At 41.7% G+C, this 20674-nt stretch overlaps 3 protein-coding genes across 5 annotated transcripts; all 3 read right to left on the bottom strand.

The window, feature by feature from the left end:
• Positions 1–882: 882 nt before the first annotated feature.
• Positions 883–4326, bottom strand: LOC127760981 (bifunctional aspartate aminotransferase and glutamate/aspartate-prephenate aminotransferase). Its single transcript, XM_052285204.1, has 10 exons — positions 4077–4326; positions 3769–3973; positions 3269–3362; positions 3078–3181; positions 2393–2641; positions 2192–2305; positions 1918–2001; positions 1549–1719; positions 1354–1467; positions 883–1260 (listed from the first exon to the last, which is right to left on the bottom strand). The coding sequence occupies exons 1-10, from the start codon at positions 4277–4279 to the stop codon at positions 1117–1119; spliced, it is 1482 nt and encodes a 493-aa protein (XP_052141164.1). The 5' UTR covers positions 4280–4326; the 3' UTR covers positions 883–1116.
• Positions 4327–5295: 969 nt separating this feature from the next.
• Positions 5296–9816, bottom strand: LOC127760997 (zinc finger protein STOP1 homolog). 2 transcript variants are annotated; one of them, XM_052285205.1, is made up of 2 exons: positions 9679–9816; positions 5296–7189 (listed from the first exon to the last, which is right to left on the bottom strand). In XM_052285205.1, the coding sequence occupies exon 2, from the start codon at positions 7085–7087 to the stop codon at positions 5519–5521; it is 1569 nt and encodes a 522-aa protein (XP_052141165.1). In that variant the 5' UTR covers positions 7088–7189; positions 9679–9816; the 3' UTR covers positions 5296–5518. The 2 variants fall into 2 exon arrangements, with proteins under 2 accessions (XP_052141165.1, XP_052141173.1); XM_052285213.1 differs by lacking the exon at positions 9679–9816 and adding an exon at positions 7852–8079.
• Positions 9817–13462: 3646 nt separating this feature from the next.
• Positions 13463–20426, bottom strand: LOC127752432 (uncharacterized). Of its 2 annotated transcripts, XM_052277778.1 has the most exons (14): positions 19967–20426; positions 19697–19786; positions 18156–18223; positions 18001–18083; positions 17789–17878; positions 17462–17584; positions 16294–16371; positions 15595–15680; positions 15405–15453; positions 14923–14979; positions 14478–14608; positions 14311–14394; positions 14125–14191; positions 13463–14027 (listed from the first exon to the last, which is right to left on the bottom strand). In XM_052277778.1, the coding sequence occupies exons 1-14, from the start codon at positions 20230–20232 to the stop codon at positions 13551–13553; spliced, it is 1749 nt and encodes a 582-aa protein (XP_052133738.1). In that variant the 5' UTR covers positions 20233–20426; the 3' UTR covers positions 13463–13550. The 2 variants fall into 2 exon arrangements, with proteins under 2 accessions (XP_052133738.1, XP_052133747.1); XM_052277787.1 differs by lacking the exons at positions 19697–19786; positions 19967–20426 and adding an exon at positions 18661–19024.
• Between the last annotated feature and the right edge of the window lie 248 nt (positions 20427–20674).

Below are 20674 nucleotides of genomic sequence, written 5' to 3'. Positions count from 1 at the left end.
ACTCGTTTAGGAGCTATTCGGTCTCAAGTTCGGAGGAGGAGAACAGGTGTGGAGCTGTTGTTGCCTGCCTAACACGGCGAGTAATGCCTGCTGGAACCGCTAACACTGTAGGGACGTCGAAGGTGACACCTTTTCCTCTAATGGCTACTGGCCAAGGCACTGAAGGCGCTCCTCCTCGACTTCAACGAAGCCGTGCTGTTTCGAGGGATCTTGTCAGGGACTGGAACTTTGAAGAGATTGCTGTCAGGAACTAGAGTGAGTAGTGTGTGCTAGCAGTTCTTTCCAGGTTGAGCATATGGCACTATCCTTTGGCAGCAGATTTCGAGTGACTTGATGTACATTTTCTAGTATACATCTGGATATCTATGTACTATATCAGTACGCATTCAATCGAGAGCAAATTATTAAGAGTACTGGTGTATGTACTGGTACTCCTTTGCAGATGAAAGAGTACTGGTACTTAGAGAGACAGCATGTCATGTTATATACTAGTTACCAACCTGTGTAGTTACATCAATTTTTCAGGGCCTTTTCTTTTCACTGCTACCAAATATGAATTATAAATTAAGGGGTTTTTTTTTGTCTCTTTAGAGATCAGGAGTGATCCCTGTTGGTGCCGTATTAAGTCAGCTGGAGTATTTTTCACAGGTCTTGGATGTTGTAGGTTTTTGATGTATTGGTGTCAACTGTTAAGCATCGTCCTGCGAGACCATGAAGAATTCAGCTGTGTATTTTTCTTTTCTCTGGTCTAGGTTTACGAGTTAGCTTTGCCAATCTTATATATCGTCGCAGTTCCTGGTTGGCTCCTGGCTGAAATTTGATGTCATGATGCGTTCATGCTGTCATTTTCCATCAAAACACTACTCTACGAAGCTACATAAGTTTATTTGCACAGAAAGAAAACAACCTGGCTTCCTTGTTTAGAAAAAGAAATCAAGAAGTATTATCCATTTTCCCGGAGTTACATTCAAGTTCTTTATCACAGCAGACACAATCAAACAACAAAAATTCTTACTTGTCAGACAATGACACATCGTTTGTATTTCAAATGGTACCGAAGTGGCAGTTGAAGGCGCCTTTGGTCACTCCCCACTGCCATTGTATAACCTCACATTTTCACTTAGCAGCAACACGGGGTTTGATCAGCGCAACAGCTTCTTTGATTTTCTCCATAGCAGTTTGAAGCGTAGATAGTGCTGCAGCATATGACATGCGGATGCATTTGTCGTCCCCAAATGCATCGCCCGGGACAAGTGCAACCTATAATAGCGCAATCGATAAATTGCGGTTAGTAATAGTTTTACTGTGTCAGTAAACTTCACTGAAAAATGCGAATGAAATCTGTATTCATACCTGTGCTTTCTCCAAGAGGAACATGCAGAGGGACTCAGAGTCCTTGATAGTGCCAAAACCCTCTACTTCAGATCCATAGTAGGAGCTGAAGTCGATGAACAAATAAAAGGCACCCTACAAATTTGGATGTTTAGCCATCTGTCTGGGGTATGCAACTAGGATTTAGCAGAACTACTGGATCTTATCAATTCTCACCTGAGGCTCTGATATCTTCACACCTGGCAGTTCCTTGAAACTTTTTACAAGGTAATCACGACGTTCCTGGAATGCTTTGACCATAGTTGAGACTGCTTCACCACCAGCGTAGCCAAGGTTCAAAGCAGCGAGCCCTGCCTTCTGTGATATGCTACTAGCACCTGAAGTAAACTGCAGCAAACAAAGCGTTGGTGTGAGGACAACTGCAAATCAGAGTTTGCAGAAGGAAAAGGGGGCTAGAACAGAGAATGTTGCGGCACGTGAAGTTTTCTAGAATTAACAAAGTGATAGTTCTATGATAATGCAGTATCACATGACTACATCACTCAACACTACACATTTATAGTTGCATGAACAAGAAGTGATCACCTGGCTTTGGATCTTTCCACAGGCTGCAACAAAATGTTTTGGGGCTGCAAGGTATCCAAGTCGCCAGCCCGTCATTGCAAAAGCCTGTAAAATTTGCATCAGCAAATATTCAGCCAGCTTTCTAAACCCAGTGGGTAGGTAAAAACTGAAATAGGCAGACTCCTTGCTATGTTCATTAAGATATTACATTTCAGATTGTGAAAATCCACATATAGCTAAAGAGGTGCCCGACATATTTTAAAGAGTGAACAGAAATAAACAGAAGCATATCTACCTTAGAAAAACCATTTACAGTTAATGTTCTATCCCACATTCCAGGCAATGAAGCAAAGCTTGTGTGTTTTGCTGGCTGATAGATGATATGCTCATAAATCTCATCAGACAAAACCTGAAAGACAGACAAGATGATAGGCCATAATCATCATGCGGTGAAAATGTAAACTGGTTAAAGAAAGGGGGAAACTAAAACACTTACAAGAAGCCTAGGATACTTCTTGACTATGTCAGCTATTTCTTCAAGCAGCTCCTTTGGATATACTGATCCAGTTGGATTAGAAGGAGAGCAGAGAATCAAAAGCCTCGATTTCTCGTTGATCTTTGAAGCAAGCAGCTCTGGCCTTAGCAAGAAATTCTCTGATATGCTTGGAGGAAGGATCACTGGAGTTGCACCAGCCAATGTAGCCATCTCAGGATAACTGACCCAGTATGGTGCTGGTATCAAAACCTAAAAGAAAGGGATTCCTCAATATTGTTAAAACAGATGATAGTGCAATTTGAAGCACAATAAACATAAACAAAGGAGTAACAGCTTTAGCAGCACAAACTTCAGTGGCAGCATCTAATATTAAGTTCTAATGGAATGATTGCATTTATCTGATACAAATAATTCTAATGGCATTAAACAAGACGGTCAACAACAACACATGGCATTAAACGATACAGGTAATAATATGTCATATCTGACAAAACCAAAAAGCAAATTATCAATGATGTACTTTCTGTAATGAACAATCAAGACATCGTAGCGTATAGAAAGGTCCCCATGATCTCCAAAGAAATATAAAGGAACTAATGAGATTTGTGTTTTTGTTCTCCTAGATACTATAGATGTTCAATACATCGCAGCGTAGCAACTAGCATTAGCAAGACAAAGGCCAAACCTCATCACCAGGTGAGCAAACGGCAAGTACGGCTTGCGTAATGCATTGCTTAGCTCCATTGCTCACCAGCACCTGATCTGGACTGTAGGATATCCCATTTTCCTCTGCACATTTATTAGTCAAACAAAGTTACTCAAATCTTCTTTTGAACTAAGGTAGTAGGTCTGCAAACAAGAAATTCATCCACGCACCTTGGAGTTTATTGCAGATAGCCTTTCTCAGCTCCAAAGTCCCAGCATTAGGAGTGTACCTTGTATAACCATCCTTAATTGCATTCATCCCAGCCTAGATCACAACAAGCAACAAGAGCGATCAACACTCAACTTGCTACCAACAGAATTCGTTCTTTTGCCTAAGAACAAGTGCACTACTGCAGTATTAGTTGCAAGCAAATAATAAACATTCCTACACTTTCATAACCAAAATTGAGCGCACAGCATTCAGAGTCCCCCAAAATTGGCCAATTCAAGTTCAAGTTCAAGTTCACAAGCATTTGAGCTTTTGCAGACTTACTAGTGCAATGAATTCACAACTAAGAACAACACACAACAAGAACTGATAGTAGCAATTAATGTTAATCAATCCCTTTTAATCCTTATAACCCACAACTTGGATAAACATATCATGATGATATTCCCCTACCCGGGGCTAAATTTTCTACCGAGACGAAGAAAAAAAAAAAGGCACCTACCTCAGCAATCACGTGCGGCGTGTCGAAGTCGGGCTCCCCGGCGGCGAGGCCGATGACCGGGACGCCAGCCTGCCGCAGCGCCGTGGCCTGGTCGGTGATGGCCATGGTCTTGGACGGCCGCAGCGCGCTCACCGTCGGGCTGATGGTCGCGTCCACCGCCTCCGCCCTCACCACCACCGACGCCATCCTGCACCTCCCCGACGCCCTGCAACAACAAGCCAATCCATTCCCCCCCACGTCATCACGTCACCGATCACCGCCAAAGAACCAGCAAAGATCCAACCCCCCAACGCGACGCGGATGCTCACCTGGCGAAGCAGACGGAGTTGGGACTTGAGGAGGAGGAGGAGGAGGAGGCGGGCTTGGCGGGAGTGGAGAAGGAGGTGGCGGAGGTGGAGGCCGCCATGGATGGGAGGGTGGTAGCGCTTAGCTCGGCTGCGTGTGTCCCAGCGGTAGGTAGTTTGTGTTGTTGTATTGGTTCGAATCGAGCAGGGGTGGTGGACTTGTGCATCCACCTGCGGCTGCGGTAGGTGGGTGGGGTGGGTTGGTCGGAATGGGAATTGGACCTCGATTTCGTTGGCTTTTTTTTCCGTTTCCTTCTCTTCCTCCTCCTGTTCTGATGGGTTTTTCCACATGATTTCATTGCCTTTTCGTTTCTTCTATTCCTCCTCCTGATCTGACGAGTTTCCACCAGATTTCGGCCTTGTTCGGTTACCCCGGATTTAATCCGGGCCGAGAATGACAAGTATAATAAGAAAGTTATATATAGATACAATAAGATACTGGAATTTATTCTGAACCGAGAACTAATTTACTTATGATATGGACAATAAGAGACCGGGAATCAATCCACTAGTTAAGAGGTGTGGAACTAATCCGGATATTTTGTTGTCCCTATCATGAGTAAATTGGTTCCCGGCTCAGAATAAATCATGATCTCTCATTGTATCTATCATAAATTTCTTACTATACTTGCCATTTCCGGCCCGGATTGAATCCGGGCATAACCGAACAAGTCCTTTATTGGGAGTTTGATGTATTCGAATCAAATGCACGCTATTCTAAGAGCATGTTTGACATGGTTATAACTTCTCAATCTAACTCTAGGACTCTAGTTTATTTTTTTTAAGAGATTTCTAGCCCACTAAACTCTTTCTTTTTTTTTTTTAAAAAAAAGGTTAAACCGTTTGGTTAGACTCCGGTCTAGATCTAGGAGAGATGGAGCCCTGCCAATGCTCCAAATAGGCCCTAATAAGGATGAAATCCAAATTCATGTGTACAAGCAAGCTGTGAATCAGCTTAAACTATCACTCTCAAACTCTATTGTAACTCTTCTAGCTACATGTAGATTTCACGAAAATCAGTTCAATTCTCATGCTACAGATAATCGTTTTGATCATCCTGCATGAGAGCATCGCTTGGGTTTTACTGGAGCGGGCTCATCAGAAAGAGAATTTTATTGTCATGTACATGTTGATGTCATGTTATGACAAGGTGTAGGCACTACAACAATGGCACCAATTCAGATAATTAGAAACGCTTCTTGCATATATATATACCAAGATTGGGCTATCTCAATCTATAAGGAAAGATAAAAAGTACTTGATCATTACTGATGATCATAAAATAAAGTACACTTCAGGAAGAAGGAATGACCTAAAATGGCTCCTTCAACAGAGGAAGAATAGGGCTAGACAAGGTACACAAAGGTAGGCAAGGCCATTGCCGTCATCGTTAACGTTGGCCTCGATCAGCTGTCTCCGTTCTGCTGCCCGAAGCTGCATGATCCTGAGGGCAAGAAGGAGAAGGGATTCTCAGAGATGTCAAATCCAGGTCGAGTGAAGTCATCAAGCCCACCGAAGCAAGGATCAAAGCTCAATGGCGAGAAATAGCGCGGATCATCGGCCATCTTCATGTCAAGATTTGGGATGTCGTCCGATGAGCTACCGGGGAAGTTATACCCAGCGCTCCCCACCATGGTGTTCATCGCCTCGCTGCCTTGAGGTTGCTCTGATGCTCCTGTTACTTTGATATCATCCATAGGGAGTGCAGGCGTGTGCCCTTGGAAAAGAGCAACATGCCCAAATAGCTTGTCTTTTCTTGAGAAGGTTGTTCCACACGAGCATAGCCACTTGTCGCGGCCACAGTGTTTTTCATGAGTCTTCAAGTCCGCGATAACTGAGAACTTCTTGGTGTTGCAACGGCTGCAGGTGTAGCTCTTGTCACAGTGGCTTCTCTTGTAGTGGTTCTTCACACACAGGATTGTCTTGAGAGGCTGGAACTTCTTGTGCTCTTTGTTCCGCTTGCAGCCAACATATGGGCACGAGTACCTTGTAACTGGTGCAGACTCTGAGCTAGAATCTTTCGAAGGTTTCGCAAGAGCTGCAGCAGTTTTGTACTCGTCTCCATGGCCCCTCATGTGCATCCTAAGATTAGCATCTCTTTTGAAACCCTTGCCACAGATCAAGCAGAAGTGAGTATGTGGTGCTAAAATCTCCTCCTTCTCTAATTGCAATACTACATAAGACCCAGGGGGGAGATTCTCTCTCTCACCACCATCATCACTCTCCTTCACATCATGGTCTTCCATTGGAATCGGTTCTGACCCTTCCCCACCACAAGGATTTTGGCAGTTCATCATCTCATCGCTTTCTGCCTGAGTAGTATTAAGGCTATTCATCAGCTCCTCATAGTCAGGGGTCTTGCTAATGTCAGGAATTGTGGCTTCGTCGTTTGCGCTTGGTCGCAGGTTACAATTGGTGCCCAGGATCATAGGAGCACAAAGTGTGTTACTGAGATGTCTGAGTGCCGGGTTGCTGCTGATTGGGTTCTTCATCGAAGGAAGCAAGGAACCAGCTGTTGAAATAAGCTGAATTATAATACAAGTGAGATCAGCAGTGACAAGCTGCTGCTTTGCTTGTGCCTCGCTGGAACCACCAGCAACTTGGCTCTCACGATTACTCATAGACTGCACGATGTCTTTTACCTGCTTGATCTTCTGCTCAAGGAAGGATAAGTTGCTCAGCATTGCCTGAGGGTCCCAATCCATTGTAGGATTATTCGGGGAAGGATTTGATTCGAACTGGTTACCGATTTTAGCTTCAATGTCATCAGGTACATACAAGCTGGAAGACTGAACCCCAAAGAGTGGAGGAAAAGCAGGGAACGATTGACCAGGTCTTGCAAAACATGGAGGCTGGTCCATGGAACTGAATCGAACACCCTGTTGGTCAGGATCAGTATTCCTTGTTGCATTACTTGCCATTGATGGCAAGGCTTTCAAGGATGTCTCTGAACTTCTTCCCAAGCCACTGTCCATTTAGATTCACCAAAGGCCAAATTCTACTTCAATATGCCCTTCTATCTCATGGAACTAGAGTCCTTCCAATCAGGAGCTGATCTATAGGGCAGTCATGAAAACCTGGGATGCATGATAAAGATTGTTAGAACACCAAACTGAACGCAGCAACAACCAACAGTTCGAGACCAATCAATTAAACAGGTCGTAGTTGGAAAGAAGCCACTGCTGATTTTCTGGTTTTCTTCCATGTCGCTGACAGGATGAAATTAACCATGAATACTCCCATAAATAGATGGACATTTCTAGCCCAAAAGAGCGAGGAAAAAAAACTAAAGAAAACATATTTTTTAAGCCTATCTCTAGTAGAAAACCCAAACCTTTTTAATAAAAAAATATTTCTGGAAGCAAGCGAGAAGATAATTAATACACAGGGAGAAAAGCCTATCAACAAGTAGAACAACCAACCAACAAACCAAGCTGACTAGTCAGAACTCGGAACTAACTCTCAGCTCATCATCATCATCATCTCTCCACTAATTCAACCAGCTTGATATATGCTATTGCTAACAAAGAAGGATCGGATCTAACATGGGACATGAGGGGATTCAGTTGAATCCCCCAAACTTTTTGGGTGGAACAAAAAAAACTTTTTATTAATATATCAAGGTTAAAGCAAATCAAGAGAGAAAAACTTCCTCCATGTCTATGACGCAGAGAAATGACCAAAGGGCTAACGCAAACTGGGGGGAAAAAGATGAGAAAAAGAGGATCGGATGCTATACCGCGACGCGATGCGGCGGAATCAGCAGGACGAACGACGAAGCCCCGCGCCCTGCTCGCGGTCGCCGGGATGGATTGGGATCGGATCGGCGGCGGCCACGGCGATGGCGAGGGCGGCGGCGGCGGCGGCGGCGAGCGGAGGAGTCGACGGCGAGCGAGGGGAAATACTAGTCGAGTCACCGTGGTGGCGAACGGCGAGACGATTTCCTATTTCTTCGTGGGCAAAAACACAAATTTACGGAGGGGTCCCTGGGAATATGAGATATTGGGATCAGGCCCCTCTGACTTTTAGCAACCCCCAAGGTAATTGGCCCATGAGGCCATCAGCCATGAACGTGGAAACAGTACAAGGCAAGACATTAGTTTTGGTTGATAGTACAACATAATCTAATAAGGCTGCATGAAAAGAAAATGACAAGTCATCTTAAAAAAAAGGTACAGTATTTTATTTTACAAAGTCATGGTGTGTAAATATAATTATTATTTTATAACTGGGACATTTGGTAATATGACATTCTTAAGTTGGATACAATTTGCTATCCCAGTCCACATTTAGTGACAAAAATAGTTCCATATGTTAGTGAGAGCGAGAATTGCCTCCTTTATATGGGTGATAAATTATTTTAAAAAAAACTTACTCAGGGTATAAATAAAATCATTACTTTATTGCATGATGAATGCTGGTTGAACTACGAATATATATAATCGAAGTTGACTTAATTCTAAATTTATTTCAAGGGTTTTCTTTACCACTTTGTTTGTCTAGTTCTATTTTAATAATTTCTTAGAACACACATAAAAGTCTATCTAAAATTATTCTTTAAAATCAAACTTTAAAAGTAATCCACTTTAATTCCAAAGAAAATCACAACATATGTAAATTCCTACTCCTTCAATTCACGACGCTCAAAGAAAAGAGTCTAACAACAAATCTATGACCCAATCAAAATTTCTACTGGAAACGCCTCCTCATATATATATATATGTGCCAACGTACTTTTGTTATAAGTAGTGATATGCTAAAATTTTAGTTCATATGGCTAGGCAACTGTGATTGTTTTTCTGTGCATGCATCTACATATTTCTTGTAGTAAAAAAAATAGTGTTTTGTATTTTAATTTTAAATTATCACAAATAAAGAATCACTTAGCAGAGAAAGTGGTGGCACCAAGTAACAGGGATCACTCCTGATGTGGAGCTGAAGATGCAAAAGAACCTGAAGCATACATGCAAAAAAATATTGACAAATCCAAATGATGCATATTTTCATGGATTCACAGCCTAACTATTAATCAAATAAAGTACTGTAGCAAAGTTGATGGTCCAGTACAAATCAGAGATAAATCAAACATAATTTCAGCATATCACCTTCCCTTCTTATCTCAATTCTCACCCCTAGGCCCTAGAAGCACACCAACAATCTGGAAACAATCAACCCCAAGAACACAAACACAAAACCGGCAGATCTAAAACTACCCCCAAATGATTATCGTCACACACTTCAAGATCCCCATCTAACCCAAAAACACCACCTCTAATGCCCCTCCAGATCAAACAAACACTAAAAAGAAAGGCACCATCACACCATCCTCTAACAAACACATCAGAAAGAATCTGAAGAACCATATCCAGATACTAAAGGAGACCAACTGGTGCAAGATTGATTCCCTCCCCCCAAAATTCTCTGCCCCCAAAATTGTTACAGTTGTTCCAGTATAGCACGGATGAAATTAACAAGATTGAGAAATTCGTTTAGTTTCAAAAAAAAAGAGAAATTCGTGTGAAGCGTGTAATATACTCAGTAAATAAAAAAAAAAAGATGGACTTACGCGAGTAGAATTTGAGGCTCCACAGGGCAGCAAAAATGGGACTCGGGAGGGCGGGTGGGTGGCTTTATAGGAGGAGCAGCCCTGCTGGTTCCTGGCTCCCGTTGACCTTAGGCAATTTTCCATTGGTTAAATTGGATAACGAGTTTTTCCTTTGGTTAATTGGATACTGAGTTGTGGCTCCGCTCGTTTAGCTAGCGAAAAGAGCCTCTGCTCGCGACTCGCGTCGATTAACGACGTAACCCTCACATATGTGCTACTCTCTTTATCCTAAAATATGAACTAAAAATATTAAATTGTATTGTATAACATAATACTATGAACTAAAAGAATTGAACTGTATTGTAATACAACTGCTTGAAGCTATGGGTGTTGGCCGCTAGGTTTGAGGTAAGACATGCGCTGTAAGATGTTATCATCCACAAATCTCAAGTTTTTCACCAAAGCCATGTTGGGATTTGCTTAAAGAAGAATGAAAATAATATAATACCATTTTGCAGCAAAACCTCTTTTTAAAAAGCGACGAATAGTACCATCCAACGAAAACGGTGACAAACCGAGCAACTCACAAAATCGGAGTTGTATACCTTAGTCTTGGATATGAATAAGTTAGAATCGTTTTTTAAGAAAATATTTAAAAATGTGAAAAAAAATATACGGTAATATTTTTATGAAAAATGTGAAAAGAACGGGGTATTTCATTTTCCACGTTATACACCTATATCCCATTGGCATAGTCCCTCTCATAATGTAATCTAAAATAAGTTCATTTTTCATCTAACACACACATATCCATACAAAACCAAAAGACTAAAATATCCTTACTTTATCACATCTTAGAGTAATTATTGCTCTCTTTACCTACTCCCAATGTATTTATCCTCTGCTATCACAAACTCCAGTGCAATGGTTGCTAATAATAAATTTATTTTGAGGGACTAAAAATGATCTTATTATGAACAGGAGAGAGTAATTAACATATCACCTCGCCACCTTGGAGTATTTATTTTCTTTAGAGACTTCGGAGCTATTTGATACATTTCCCATGTTTTGTCGTATCTTATATTAGATAAGTTTGAATAAAATAAAAGTGTGGCATAATCCTACTTTAGTATAGTAGTTAAGGTGTAACTTATTTTTTTTACATAGCCATAACTTAGATAAATATAACATAAATAACGGTAAATTTAATATAGCATCAAACAGACCCTCTATCGCTGAGGCCGTGTTTAATTTCTCCCATATTTCTAACTTTCCATCACATCATTTCACATAAAAACTTTTCTACACACATAAGCTTTCAATTTTTTTTCAAACTCCCAACTTTATTTAAACTTTCAACTTTTTTTCAAGAATCACACCCTAAATCAAAAACTTCAATCAATCAAAAACTGCATTTCAGCCTTTCAGGCTTCGCTAAATCGCCAGTAGGCAGCTCCAGACCTCCAGTGGTTGACCCACACAAGACAATAAAATGGCAGGTGCTGAACGGTGGGGCCAGCAAAAGAAAGTGAGGCCAATGGCCACCGCGGGCCCACCGCCTCCGTCGCTGTCTGCAGCTTTGCTCCTCTCATTCCTGGCCTTCCCGCCGTGCTACGCCTACTGTGATGTGATGTGAGGCGTCTGGTAGATTTGGCCACTGATTGCTTTTGGATCGCTATGAATAAAACATGCCAAATTGGTGATGGATTTCGCAACGCAGAACATGCCAATTTTGTGACGGAATTAAGTGGTGTTTGGTTAGAGGGACTAAAGTGGGGCTAAACTTTAGTCCCTCTTACAAAGATTTATACTTTTGTGAGAGGGACTAAATTTAGTCCCTAGTTTCCAAACACCTCCTTAGCACACAGAACACAGATCAGACGTTTTGATTAGCGGTGATGTTTGTAAAGCAAATGGAGGTGATAATCACTGAGACTACCCACCGCCATATTGTTAGTAAAATCTCGTCGGAGACGACGAAGAAGAACGAGACCTCGCTCGGCTTACGAAGAAGACACTAGCTGAACTGGAGAGGAGAGATTTGGTATTTTGACACTTTATAAAATGGATTTTGATTACTCTTCTCTATTAAAAACATAGTATAAATACGGTCATAACACGTGCACACTCGTCCTTATGTGAAGAGAAGAGTTTTGTTATTTTCAACACTTCAAAATTGAGTTTTGATTACTTTTTTCTAACAAAACACCATACAAAAAGCAAACACACACGACACACGCACACTTTTTTTTATACTTTATACACGAGTATATTCGAAAGATTGAGTCAACAACACGAATGTCTTGTTGTCAATAGCTACATTGCCCACCATCGACCACTGAATGCAAGTACATGTGTAAGTTTAGAATTTTGAATCGACTGGACTGGTTCTACAGCTCATTCTGCTGCAAAACCAACACGGAATCGTGGAAAAGAAAGTGTTCACCATAGGAAATCTAATAAATTGAATTATACTCACTTAGCGTGTTTCGATTACTTGAAAAATCCACGTTAACTCAGATGATAATGAATAGGGCGTCGAATCATTAAATTTTTCGCCAGAATAGGGGGACCAGTTTCAATTTGCTGCAACCAAAATATCGCTAATATTGGGGACTCGCAGATAGAGGCAGCGGCACCGATCATGGGCACAGCGTGAGCCACAACGGGCAACGCTCCAGAAGAACCAGAGTTGAGGTCGCGATCCTTTTGACATCATCAGTGAGATCACGCGACGAAACAAACAACACAACAAGAGGGGAGGGGAGCATTGCTGGGCCATCAGCTTCCTGCTCCTGCAGTCCAAATCACCGTGGGGACGTTTGGAACGTTTGGACACATCTGCCTCCTGGATCAGAATAATCATATCGAGTTCCGATCTAACTTGCCAAGCTCTGTCACCAACATCAACATCATGTTAATCCTAGGGGTTGGTACGTTGGGATCAGCATTTGCTATAATATTATCGGAGTATTATTCGGAATAAAACAGGCTGCATTGCATCAGTGAGGCTGAGCCGTTGAGAATCCCCATCATGGTGATCGTAGTTGACCTTGATGTATAAGTATAACATTATCAAATCAGCACAAACCACAGAAGCAAGCAACACGACAGCGAATCATGGAGTGAGCAATAATGTCTACCAAGTGACTTGCCTAAACACAGGTGTCAGGTGTGTAAATCTTGCCGTGCATACTGCAATGGAAGACGAACTAGTTATACCTTCTAATCTGATTGGACGGATAGCTGGGGGAGATAACATTTTATTGGGTCAAAAAAAAGACGAAGGGGAAATATTGTATGTGTCCAAAGCGAACAATAATCAAAGTAAACTAGATAAAGTAGAAAAGGATATCTCACTGCTGCAAAAACGTGCACGTAACACGAATTAACAAACGATGCAAATACCGGAGATTCCAGATCATGCAAAGAGGTTTGTTGGGACCATAGCAACAGGCTGCAGGGGATGTCAACCTCCATTCATAGTGCACCACATATCATGTCGCAATATCTAGCTCAACTGGTTCACAATATTACCCTCATCTCATATTCACCACTACTTTCTCATCCTAAAGTTGGACCATAAAGTTCATAACTCCCCACTTTCTCATCCTAAACATGGATAAACAAAATTCAGAACCCCCCACCATCCACCCATCAATGTCCAATGGGGAAAACCATGGGGACAACCTTTTGCCTCTCATGTCCTCATGATAGCAGAAACAGGACAATGCAGAAACTGTCACGCACGGTTATTGACTATTGACGTGATGAAACTGTACATATGGACTGTTAAGGACTGAAGTGAGATCGAATGGCTTTTCAAGCCTTTAAACAATTCTGAGTTTTACATGATGCAAATGAAAAAAAAAAACTGTTGGAACACAACTTATTTATCTTCTCAGCCACTTAGCTAGCAAATTATTCCTGAACTTTTTCCTAAATGCGATAAAAGCTAAGGAACCAAGGAGTGGCCATGATGTTACAAAAGCAATATAAGCAAGCAACCAGACTGACTTACCCTGGTACCGAGTGAGTTGGTTTATGGATCTCTTAACTGGAGCAATGGCCTCATGAAACTTACCAACGTAGTGTTCCTCTACTTGCTGTCCTGCAGACTGTTCAGGGCTTTGGGAAGGCATTGCATTTACTTCTGTGATATTTTTATCATCTACTTCCCTGGTGTGTTCATTCTGTTGCGTAAAATCCCCGTTATCTTGTTTTATGTCATTAACCTGGTGAGAAGGGGTGATATCATCACAAGGGCCATCATCTGTCACTGGAGCTATCATTCCATCTTCCATGACGTTCACATATGGGCTCTTATCGATGGACGACTCCAAGGAAGAATGCAAAATATGGTCTTGTGCCTGCAATTCAATTATGATATGAAACAACAAAGTAACCACCATTTCAAAATGCATGTGGCTGAGATGGGATTTTTCATTCATATTATAGTAAGAAAACCTTTTGCTGATGCATGTATTTACTGTCAAGCAGAACGAAGAGGAACTCAGAAACAGCTCCGACCCACCTACAAAATATAAAAGGCCCTGAGTTCTGAATGCCATCAATAGCAGATACACATATAAGACATAAAATAAACATGAATATTGAATAGAATAGATCTTAGACAAAACACAGGCACCATACCATAGTCTTCCAGCAGTTAGTCCTTGAAAGAATGCAAGATGACCGCCATTCGGAGTAGTAGCCAAAACAATGTTCTTGTTGGCCCTAATTCAAATGAAAAACATCTTCTACTTAATACAAAAACCAGAGTACTTTGGGAAAATGAATTTTACAAAAAAAAAAAATACCTGCACTCATCCCAAGGGATGGCCTCCCTTGTGCAGAGGGGGTCATCCAAAGCATTGACACATAGCAAGGGAACTGACACATTACCAACATAACTAGCACTGCTGCAACGGCGGTAGTAGGTATCTACTGTCTGTAAAATAATTAGTCATTACATGAGTGATGATATACTGTACTTTACTCCCACCGTCCCATAAAAAACAAGCCTAGTACGGATGTGACATCCTAGTACTACGAATCTAGACAGCTAGGGTATATCACATCCCGTAATAGGTTTGTTTTTTATGGGATAGAGGGAGTACATGACAACATTAGTCACTACAGCAGCAGTTCTGTCATTGTATTATTGAAGCAGTGAAATGACACGCAAGGCACAGTAATAGACAAACAAGCGTGGTCATTGATAAGGGATAGAAGAGCCAAGTGGCATGAATGCATGACAGGTACCTCATATTTTGCAACCATGCAAGTGGCATGGTGGTCAAATTCCCGGATAGAGCGTGACTGGTAATATAGAAATAAAATAAATATATGAATATCACAAGTCATGAACTTATGAAGTACAGGAGTAGACAAACAGTTGGCAGCCTGAAATCGAAGATTGTTTTTTGAAATGAAATAGACTAAAACTTATAGAAATTATACATAACGGGGCTGCTCAGATTGATGCCATTTTCAACCATACCATTTTTTTTGGCAAAGTTGCCAAAAAATGTCTACGTTTAGTTTGTTGCCAAATTTGGTAAATACATAAGAAATCCTACCAAAATTTTGGCAATATTGCCATCTTGCCAAAATTTTGGCATTGCCAAAATTTGGTAAGGTTTATTTTGGCTACAATCTGAACAGGCCCGTAAATATCATAAATATATAAACTGATACATCTGTCAGTTCAGTACCCAAAAAAAACACAGTTGAACAAGTCAGACCTTTTTAATACCTTCCCAATTTGCAAGTCGAACCAACACAGGTTCATGCCTGTAAGGGAATAAAAAGGCAGGTAAAGATTCACACTATTTGATTACAATGTCAACTATTTCAAGTTATAATTTGGATCACTTGTTATGATAACCTGCGAGTATGTGCAGGAATACTACCATGGTGAGAATGGGTACTTACAGCTTTGCATATCCCTTAAGACCAAAGGCAAGGGCTTTGTCGTAAAACCGCTGCACAAGCTTGCGGGAAATAAATCGGTCGCCCACCTACAAAACAAGAGAGGTTAATGGACATGTTGGTGTTGCTATGTTGTGTTGTGGAAAAAAACTGTTGGAAACTAACTTATATAGTCCCATAGACAATCCATGCTAATATAGTAGAAAGAATATTTTATAATTCAAACGAAGAAATTGGGAATTAGTTAATATGTCCAGAAATAGTAATGCAAGTTTCTGTAGAAAAAAAGGAAATAGTAAAGCAAGAGTTTTTTTTTTTTTTTTACTTAAACCACTGCGGGAGGCCCCTGAAATAAGGTGTTATATGTACAAAACAAAGAAAATAAATTTATGAGCTCCAAAGCCAGGCAATTAAAAGCTCTCTCCTGGGGTCTAACTCGGTACAAGAGAAGGTGACGATCATCCTTGCAAAAGCATTTTTAGAAAATCAAGAATGACAAATGGAAACCTACATTATCACTCAGTAACACATCAAACTGTTTCATGAATTGTAAAAACCAACATGGATCTGTGAGCACAGCAGATCATCAATAATTGAGAAGGTGGCATAAGAACTGAGTTAAATATTGGTAAAAAAAAATCAGATAATACAATCATGAATTATATGTATCTGTATTTCAGTGAATAATGTCCAGCAACTAACCACCAGATCCCAGGGAGAACAAATAGATGCAGCACCAGCCACAGGAGTATTCTCACCTTCTTCTCCAAGATATTTGACCTGTATAAAAGATATGATTACATATATTGTCAGTTCATCAAATGCAGTATGATATTGAAATCCAATGGTATACTGCAGGCATGAGTGCATGACTTTGGTGTAGGGTCAAGGATAATGAGCAAAACAGGCACGAGGGTTGAAGCACACTAAATTAAGAAAGCCAGCATTATTTAGGCTGCGTTCGTTCCCCTGGATTGGGAACCCAACCCTCCGGCACGGAAAACGGAGCGGTCCATTAGTGCGTGATCAATTAAGTATTTGCTATATATTTTTTTTCAAAAATGGATCAATATGATTTTTTTTAAGCAACTTTCGTATAGAAACTTTTTACAAAAAACGCACCGTTTAGCAGTTTGAAAAGCGTGCGCGCGGAAAACGAAGGAGAGGGGTTGGTAACCCTGACTATAGAACACAGCCTTAATGATGAATCTAACCACGATTGTCAAAAGAATGAAGATCAAAAATAGATTAGAAATTGAGAATGAGCTACCATGTCAGCATCCACAAGCCAAAACCAAACCGATATTGCCAACTTATGTGGTTAATAGCAAGCTCAAAGAGAATAAAGAAAGAGACGATGAACCAAGCAGGTCAACAAATGGGTGCAGGTAAAAATGCATGGTTGATCAACTAATTACAATTTACAAAGCTTCAGCAAATTGATGCTTAAGAATCTTCAGATATTTGCAAACAACAGATTTGAACCAAAAGGAGCATACTTGAAAAAAAAAGTGTATATGCAGCAAGGAAAGATGTTAGATGGATTCAGCCCCTTCCTCACTAGCCAGTTCATTCTGGTTAATGGTTATTGGTGAATTATAAACTTGACATGCTTGGAAACTGAATCAAACTTGTAAATTTTAAGTTTGTCCTAGTACATGACTACACCGAGCGAGAAACCACTGACGTCTCTTCATCAGGAAACAATGGCATGAGAAGCATTTCAGTCTCATTGGTGTAGGTAGCTAAGTGGATAAACTTCTGAATGATCAATGGCAAAAAGAATGAACTGTCGTAAACTCATAACTATCACATCTTGAATACGCAGAACATAATAAGTTTCAGATTATGACGAGGTAAAATTATGTACCACAATGTTGGCCCCTATGCTTGTACCAACACAGAGCATTGGAGCCTTTGGATATTTGTGATGGAGATAATTAATGACTTCTCGGAGATCTTCTGTCCATCCAGCATTGTAGAGGCAATCTGACTGCCAAGGGAAATAAATATTATGAGGTGAGTGATGGTTCTTATTCCTAAATAAGACATTTGTTAAAATTCGGTGCCTCATAAACTTCTTGCTGCAGTATCGACAGAGAAATTATAACATGCTACAAATTTTAGAGGGATCAAGTGTATAAGGAAAGTATAAACTGCAGAGGGAGTAAAAAAATCAATACGTCAGTTAACTTACAGTAATGGACACACCACCAAGACCCCTGTGATTGCTTACAACAGTGTTACACCCCTTCGTTGCCATGGAATAAGCCATGTGTTTTACATACTGCAGATAGCAGCATCATCAGAATTACCAACAGATCTATATACCAATAGGTTATGCAACAATAAATCCAAGAGCTCTTTAAAATGTGTGAAAATATCATCAGAAATAAGTTAGTGACTAACAGCAGCAGCAGAATCACTAGTTAATCCAGGCACAATAACTACAAGTGGTGCTGAAGCATCCTCAGAAAGGATCCCATCTGAATCTGCCATGTAGTAAATAAGTTAGATCTCACAGTGTATGACATAGAATTTAACATACTATATGTGCCTGATACCCTTTGAATCAGTGGCAAGCAGCCAGTCCAAAGCAATGGTCCCACCATCATGTACTGTGTACAATTGCCTATTATCAATGCACAAATTGCCTGATAAGTATTGAATTAAATTCTGAACAAATTCAATAGATTAATTGCTAGAAATGTAGCTAGAAACGGAGGTATGTGCATGCCCAAAAATCATTTCAGAGCTTGCACAAGATGGTTGAAACATTTAAGTTCATCCTGAATCACACTCCCAGTTTCCAAATGGCCACATCACTGCTTTTAGTAACACAGCAGAGATTGAATAACAAAGCAGCATACACTCTGCTTTTATTTAATTTTAATGAAAGAGCAGGAGCTCTGCCTATTGTATGAAAGGGGGATAAAAGGAAAATTCGCGCAAATTATGCTAGAAAATCTTGTAGGCAATGTCTTGTGGCTGAAGTCTCTGGTACTGAAAAATCAGCCTATTCTGCTCCTTCCAAATTACCCAACTTGTGTAAATCACAAGGTCATTTACCTGCACCTCCACTCCTTTTGCAAGCATGAGCAATCTTGATGCCACAAATCCTCTAGAATGTCAAAGTATCGAGGTTTGGCTGTCGTCATGATGGTGCATTTTGCCCATATAGGACTGTTTTCCAGATTTCATGGGCGTATGGGCAGAGAAGCAACAGGTGCATGTTTGTTTCACTGTTTTGTTGGTGCGAAGGTGACAAATCCTTAATGTTTTGATTGTGGACAGGCACATCATCCTCATTCAGAGCTTCAGTCTTCTTGGCTATACCTGTAACCTCTGGATGTTGGAGCTCAATTTGCATGCTGAGGAAGTGTCATACTAGATCATCGTAGTGACAGTCACACTGGTGTGGGGTTTCTGGCTGCCTATTCATTCATGAGTGCTGCAGACCTGCAGTTAAGCCAAAGGAGAAAGGCTATGACCCTGCATCCCGTCTTCCTCATGTATATTTCAGTTAATTTTCTCATCATTGCCATAGACTACTGGTGGGCTGAACTTTGTAGTAAAATCTGAACATATGATATTCTCATCGAACCATCAAAAAACATATAGGTTTGGACAGACAATGCGCCCTTATGAAATATTCTCAGGTTTTGTGTATCTTTGGTCTTCGAAAGAGGCATGTATCAGGTAGCAACATTAGTGAAAACCTATACACGTTGTTAAGGGCTTCTCGTACGTTGATACTCTTTTTCTATGGTCTACAGTGCTTGGATGGTACGATAGGTACCTTCACTCTAGCAAAGGCCAATTCTAGAATTCTTTCTATATTTTTTTAGCAAGAAGGGCATTGCCATGTTAATAATGCTATAAATGTTTTACACATGTTTGGAAGGTAGTTGAAGTACACCCACACTAAAGTGACCAAACGTTGACATTTCTCTTAAGTGGAGGTACATGAATCTAGTGCAGCATAATACGTTCTTGTGCATACCGAATTTACCGAATTGAATTATATGTGAAAACATTAAACTCAAATACACCAATCTACAATAAGTCTAGAATGCAACTCAGCTTCACGTGAATCGAGTCTGACCTTTTGTATGTGAACGAAGGTGGCCTCCCGGAGATACCCAGGAACAGTGTCTGCAAATGTGGGCTGGCGAGCCAAGGCGTCGCCAGATACCTGCATCACGACACCACAAATCCGTCATTAACATCCAAATATGCGCAACGAAAGTAACCGCTCCCATTATTCAGGAGCCCGAGCAAGCAATGCTGCTGCTTCCACCCACAAAATTGCAGACGGTGTGAGTACGAATTATCATCACACGATCCGATCGAGACATGAGAAGGCCACACAAACCTGCCGTGAAGGGAGCGGCACTTGGAGGCTACGCGGTGGTAGATCTCGGAGGCCGGGTGGAAGGTGAGCTCGACGCGGCCGCCGCGGAACCCGCGGAGGAGGTCCCCGAGGAAGTGCAGCTCCAGGAACCCGTACGCGAGGACCGACACCACGGCGAGCGCCGCGAGCGCGTAGTGCTCCGCTGGCACCATCGCCGCCGCGCGGAGCAGCAGCTCCCCGGCCGACTCCCCTCCGCCTCCGCCTCCGCCGCCGGCGACCGCCTCCATGGGGGAGGAAAACCCCGTCGAGGCCGCGACCCCGCGCGCTCTCTAGGCCTCGGGTGCGGCCGCGGCGCCGACGAGCCGACGGGAAGAGGCGGCGCGTCGCGCGCGGAGACCGGAGGCGAGGACGACGAAGCAATTCGAGCGGCAGTTTCGAGGAGAGGGCGATTCACGGACGTTGTGGGATGCGGACTGGTTGGTTTCTGTCGTCGTAAAAAAGCCAAGGCGAGAACCCGACGGTGTGGGGCCGGGATGTCAGCGAGAGGGTAAGGTGGTGGTAGGTGAGACGTGGCCGCGCAGGAGACGTCGGCCTTTGTCGGGGCCGTGAGCAAAGCGAGCGAGGCTGACGCGTGGGCCCTGAAGTCGCGGGGGACAACGGAGCTACCAATGTTAGCGGTTCAACGACCGGCCTCATATTGATGTCATCTTCTTTTGTTTCATTTATTTC

The sequence above is a fragment of the Oryza glaberrima genome, chromosome 1 (genome assembly GCF_000147395.1).
Source record: "Oryza glaberrima chromosome 1, OglaRS2, whole genome shotgun sequence".
Classification (NCBI taxonomy): domain Eukaryota; kingdom Viridiplantae; phylum Streptophyta; class Magnoliopsida; order Poales; family Poaceae; genus Oryza; species Oryza glaberrima.
This window is presented reverse-complemented; position numbering and strand designations above follow the sequence as displayed.

Bases quoted from the DNA above. Each gene is read 5' to 3' on its own strand.
- LOC127752432 (XM_052277778.1), bottom strand. From the start codon at position 20,232: ATGGAGGCGGTCGCCGGCGGCGGAGGCGGAGGCGGAGGGGAGTCGGCC. The intron at 16,372-17,461 runs GTACATAATTTT...TCTTTTATACAG, and splicing joins GCATAGGGGCCAACATTGTG to GTCAAATATCTTGGAGAAGA. The intron at 15,681-16,293 runs GTTAGTTGCTGG...CTTGTTTTGTAG, and splicing joins GTTCTCCCTGGGATCTGGTG to GTGGGCGACCGATTTATTTC.
- LOC127760981 (XM_052285204.1), bottom strand. From the start codon at position 4,279: ATGCACAAGTCCACCACCCCTGCTCGATTCGAACCAATACAACAACAC. The intron at 3,974-4,076 runs GTGAGCATCCGC...TTGTTGTTGCAG, and splicing joins AACTCCGTCTGCTTCGCCAG to GGCGTCGGGGAGGTGCAGGA. The intron at 2,002-2,191 runs GTAGATATGCTT...CAAATTTTACAG, and splicing joins CTGTAAATGGTTTTTCTAAG to GCTTTTGCAATGACGGGCTG.
- LOC127760997 (XM_052285205.1), bottom strand. From the start codon at position 7,087: ATGGACAGTGGCTTGGGAAGAAGTTCAGAGACATCCTTGAAAGCCTTG.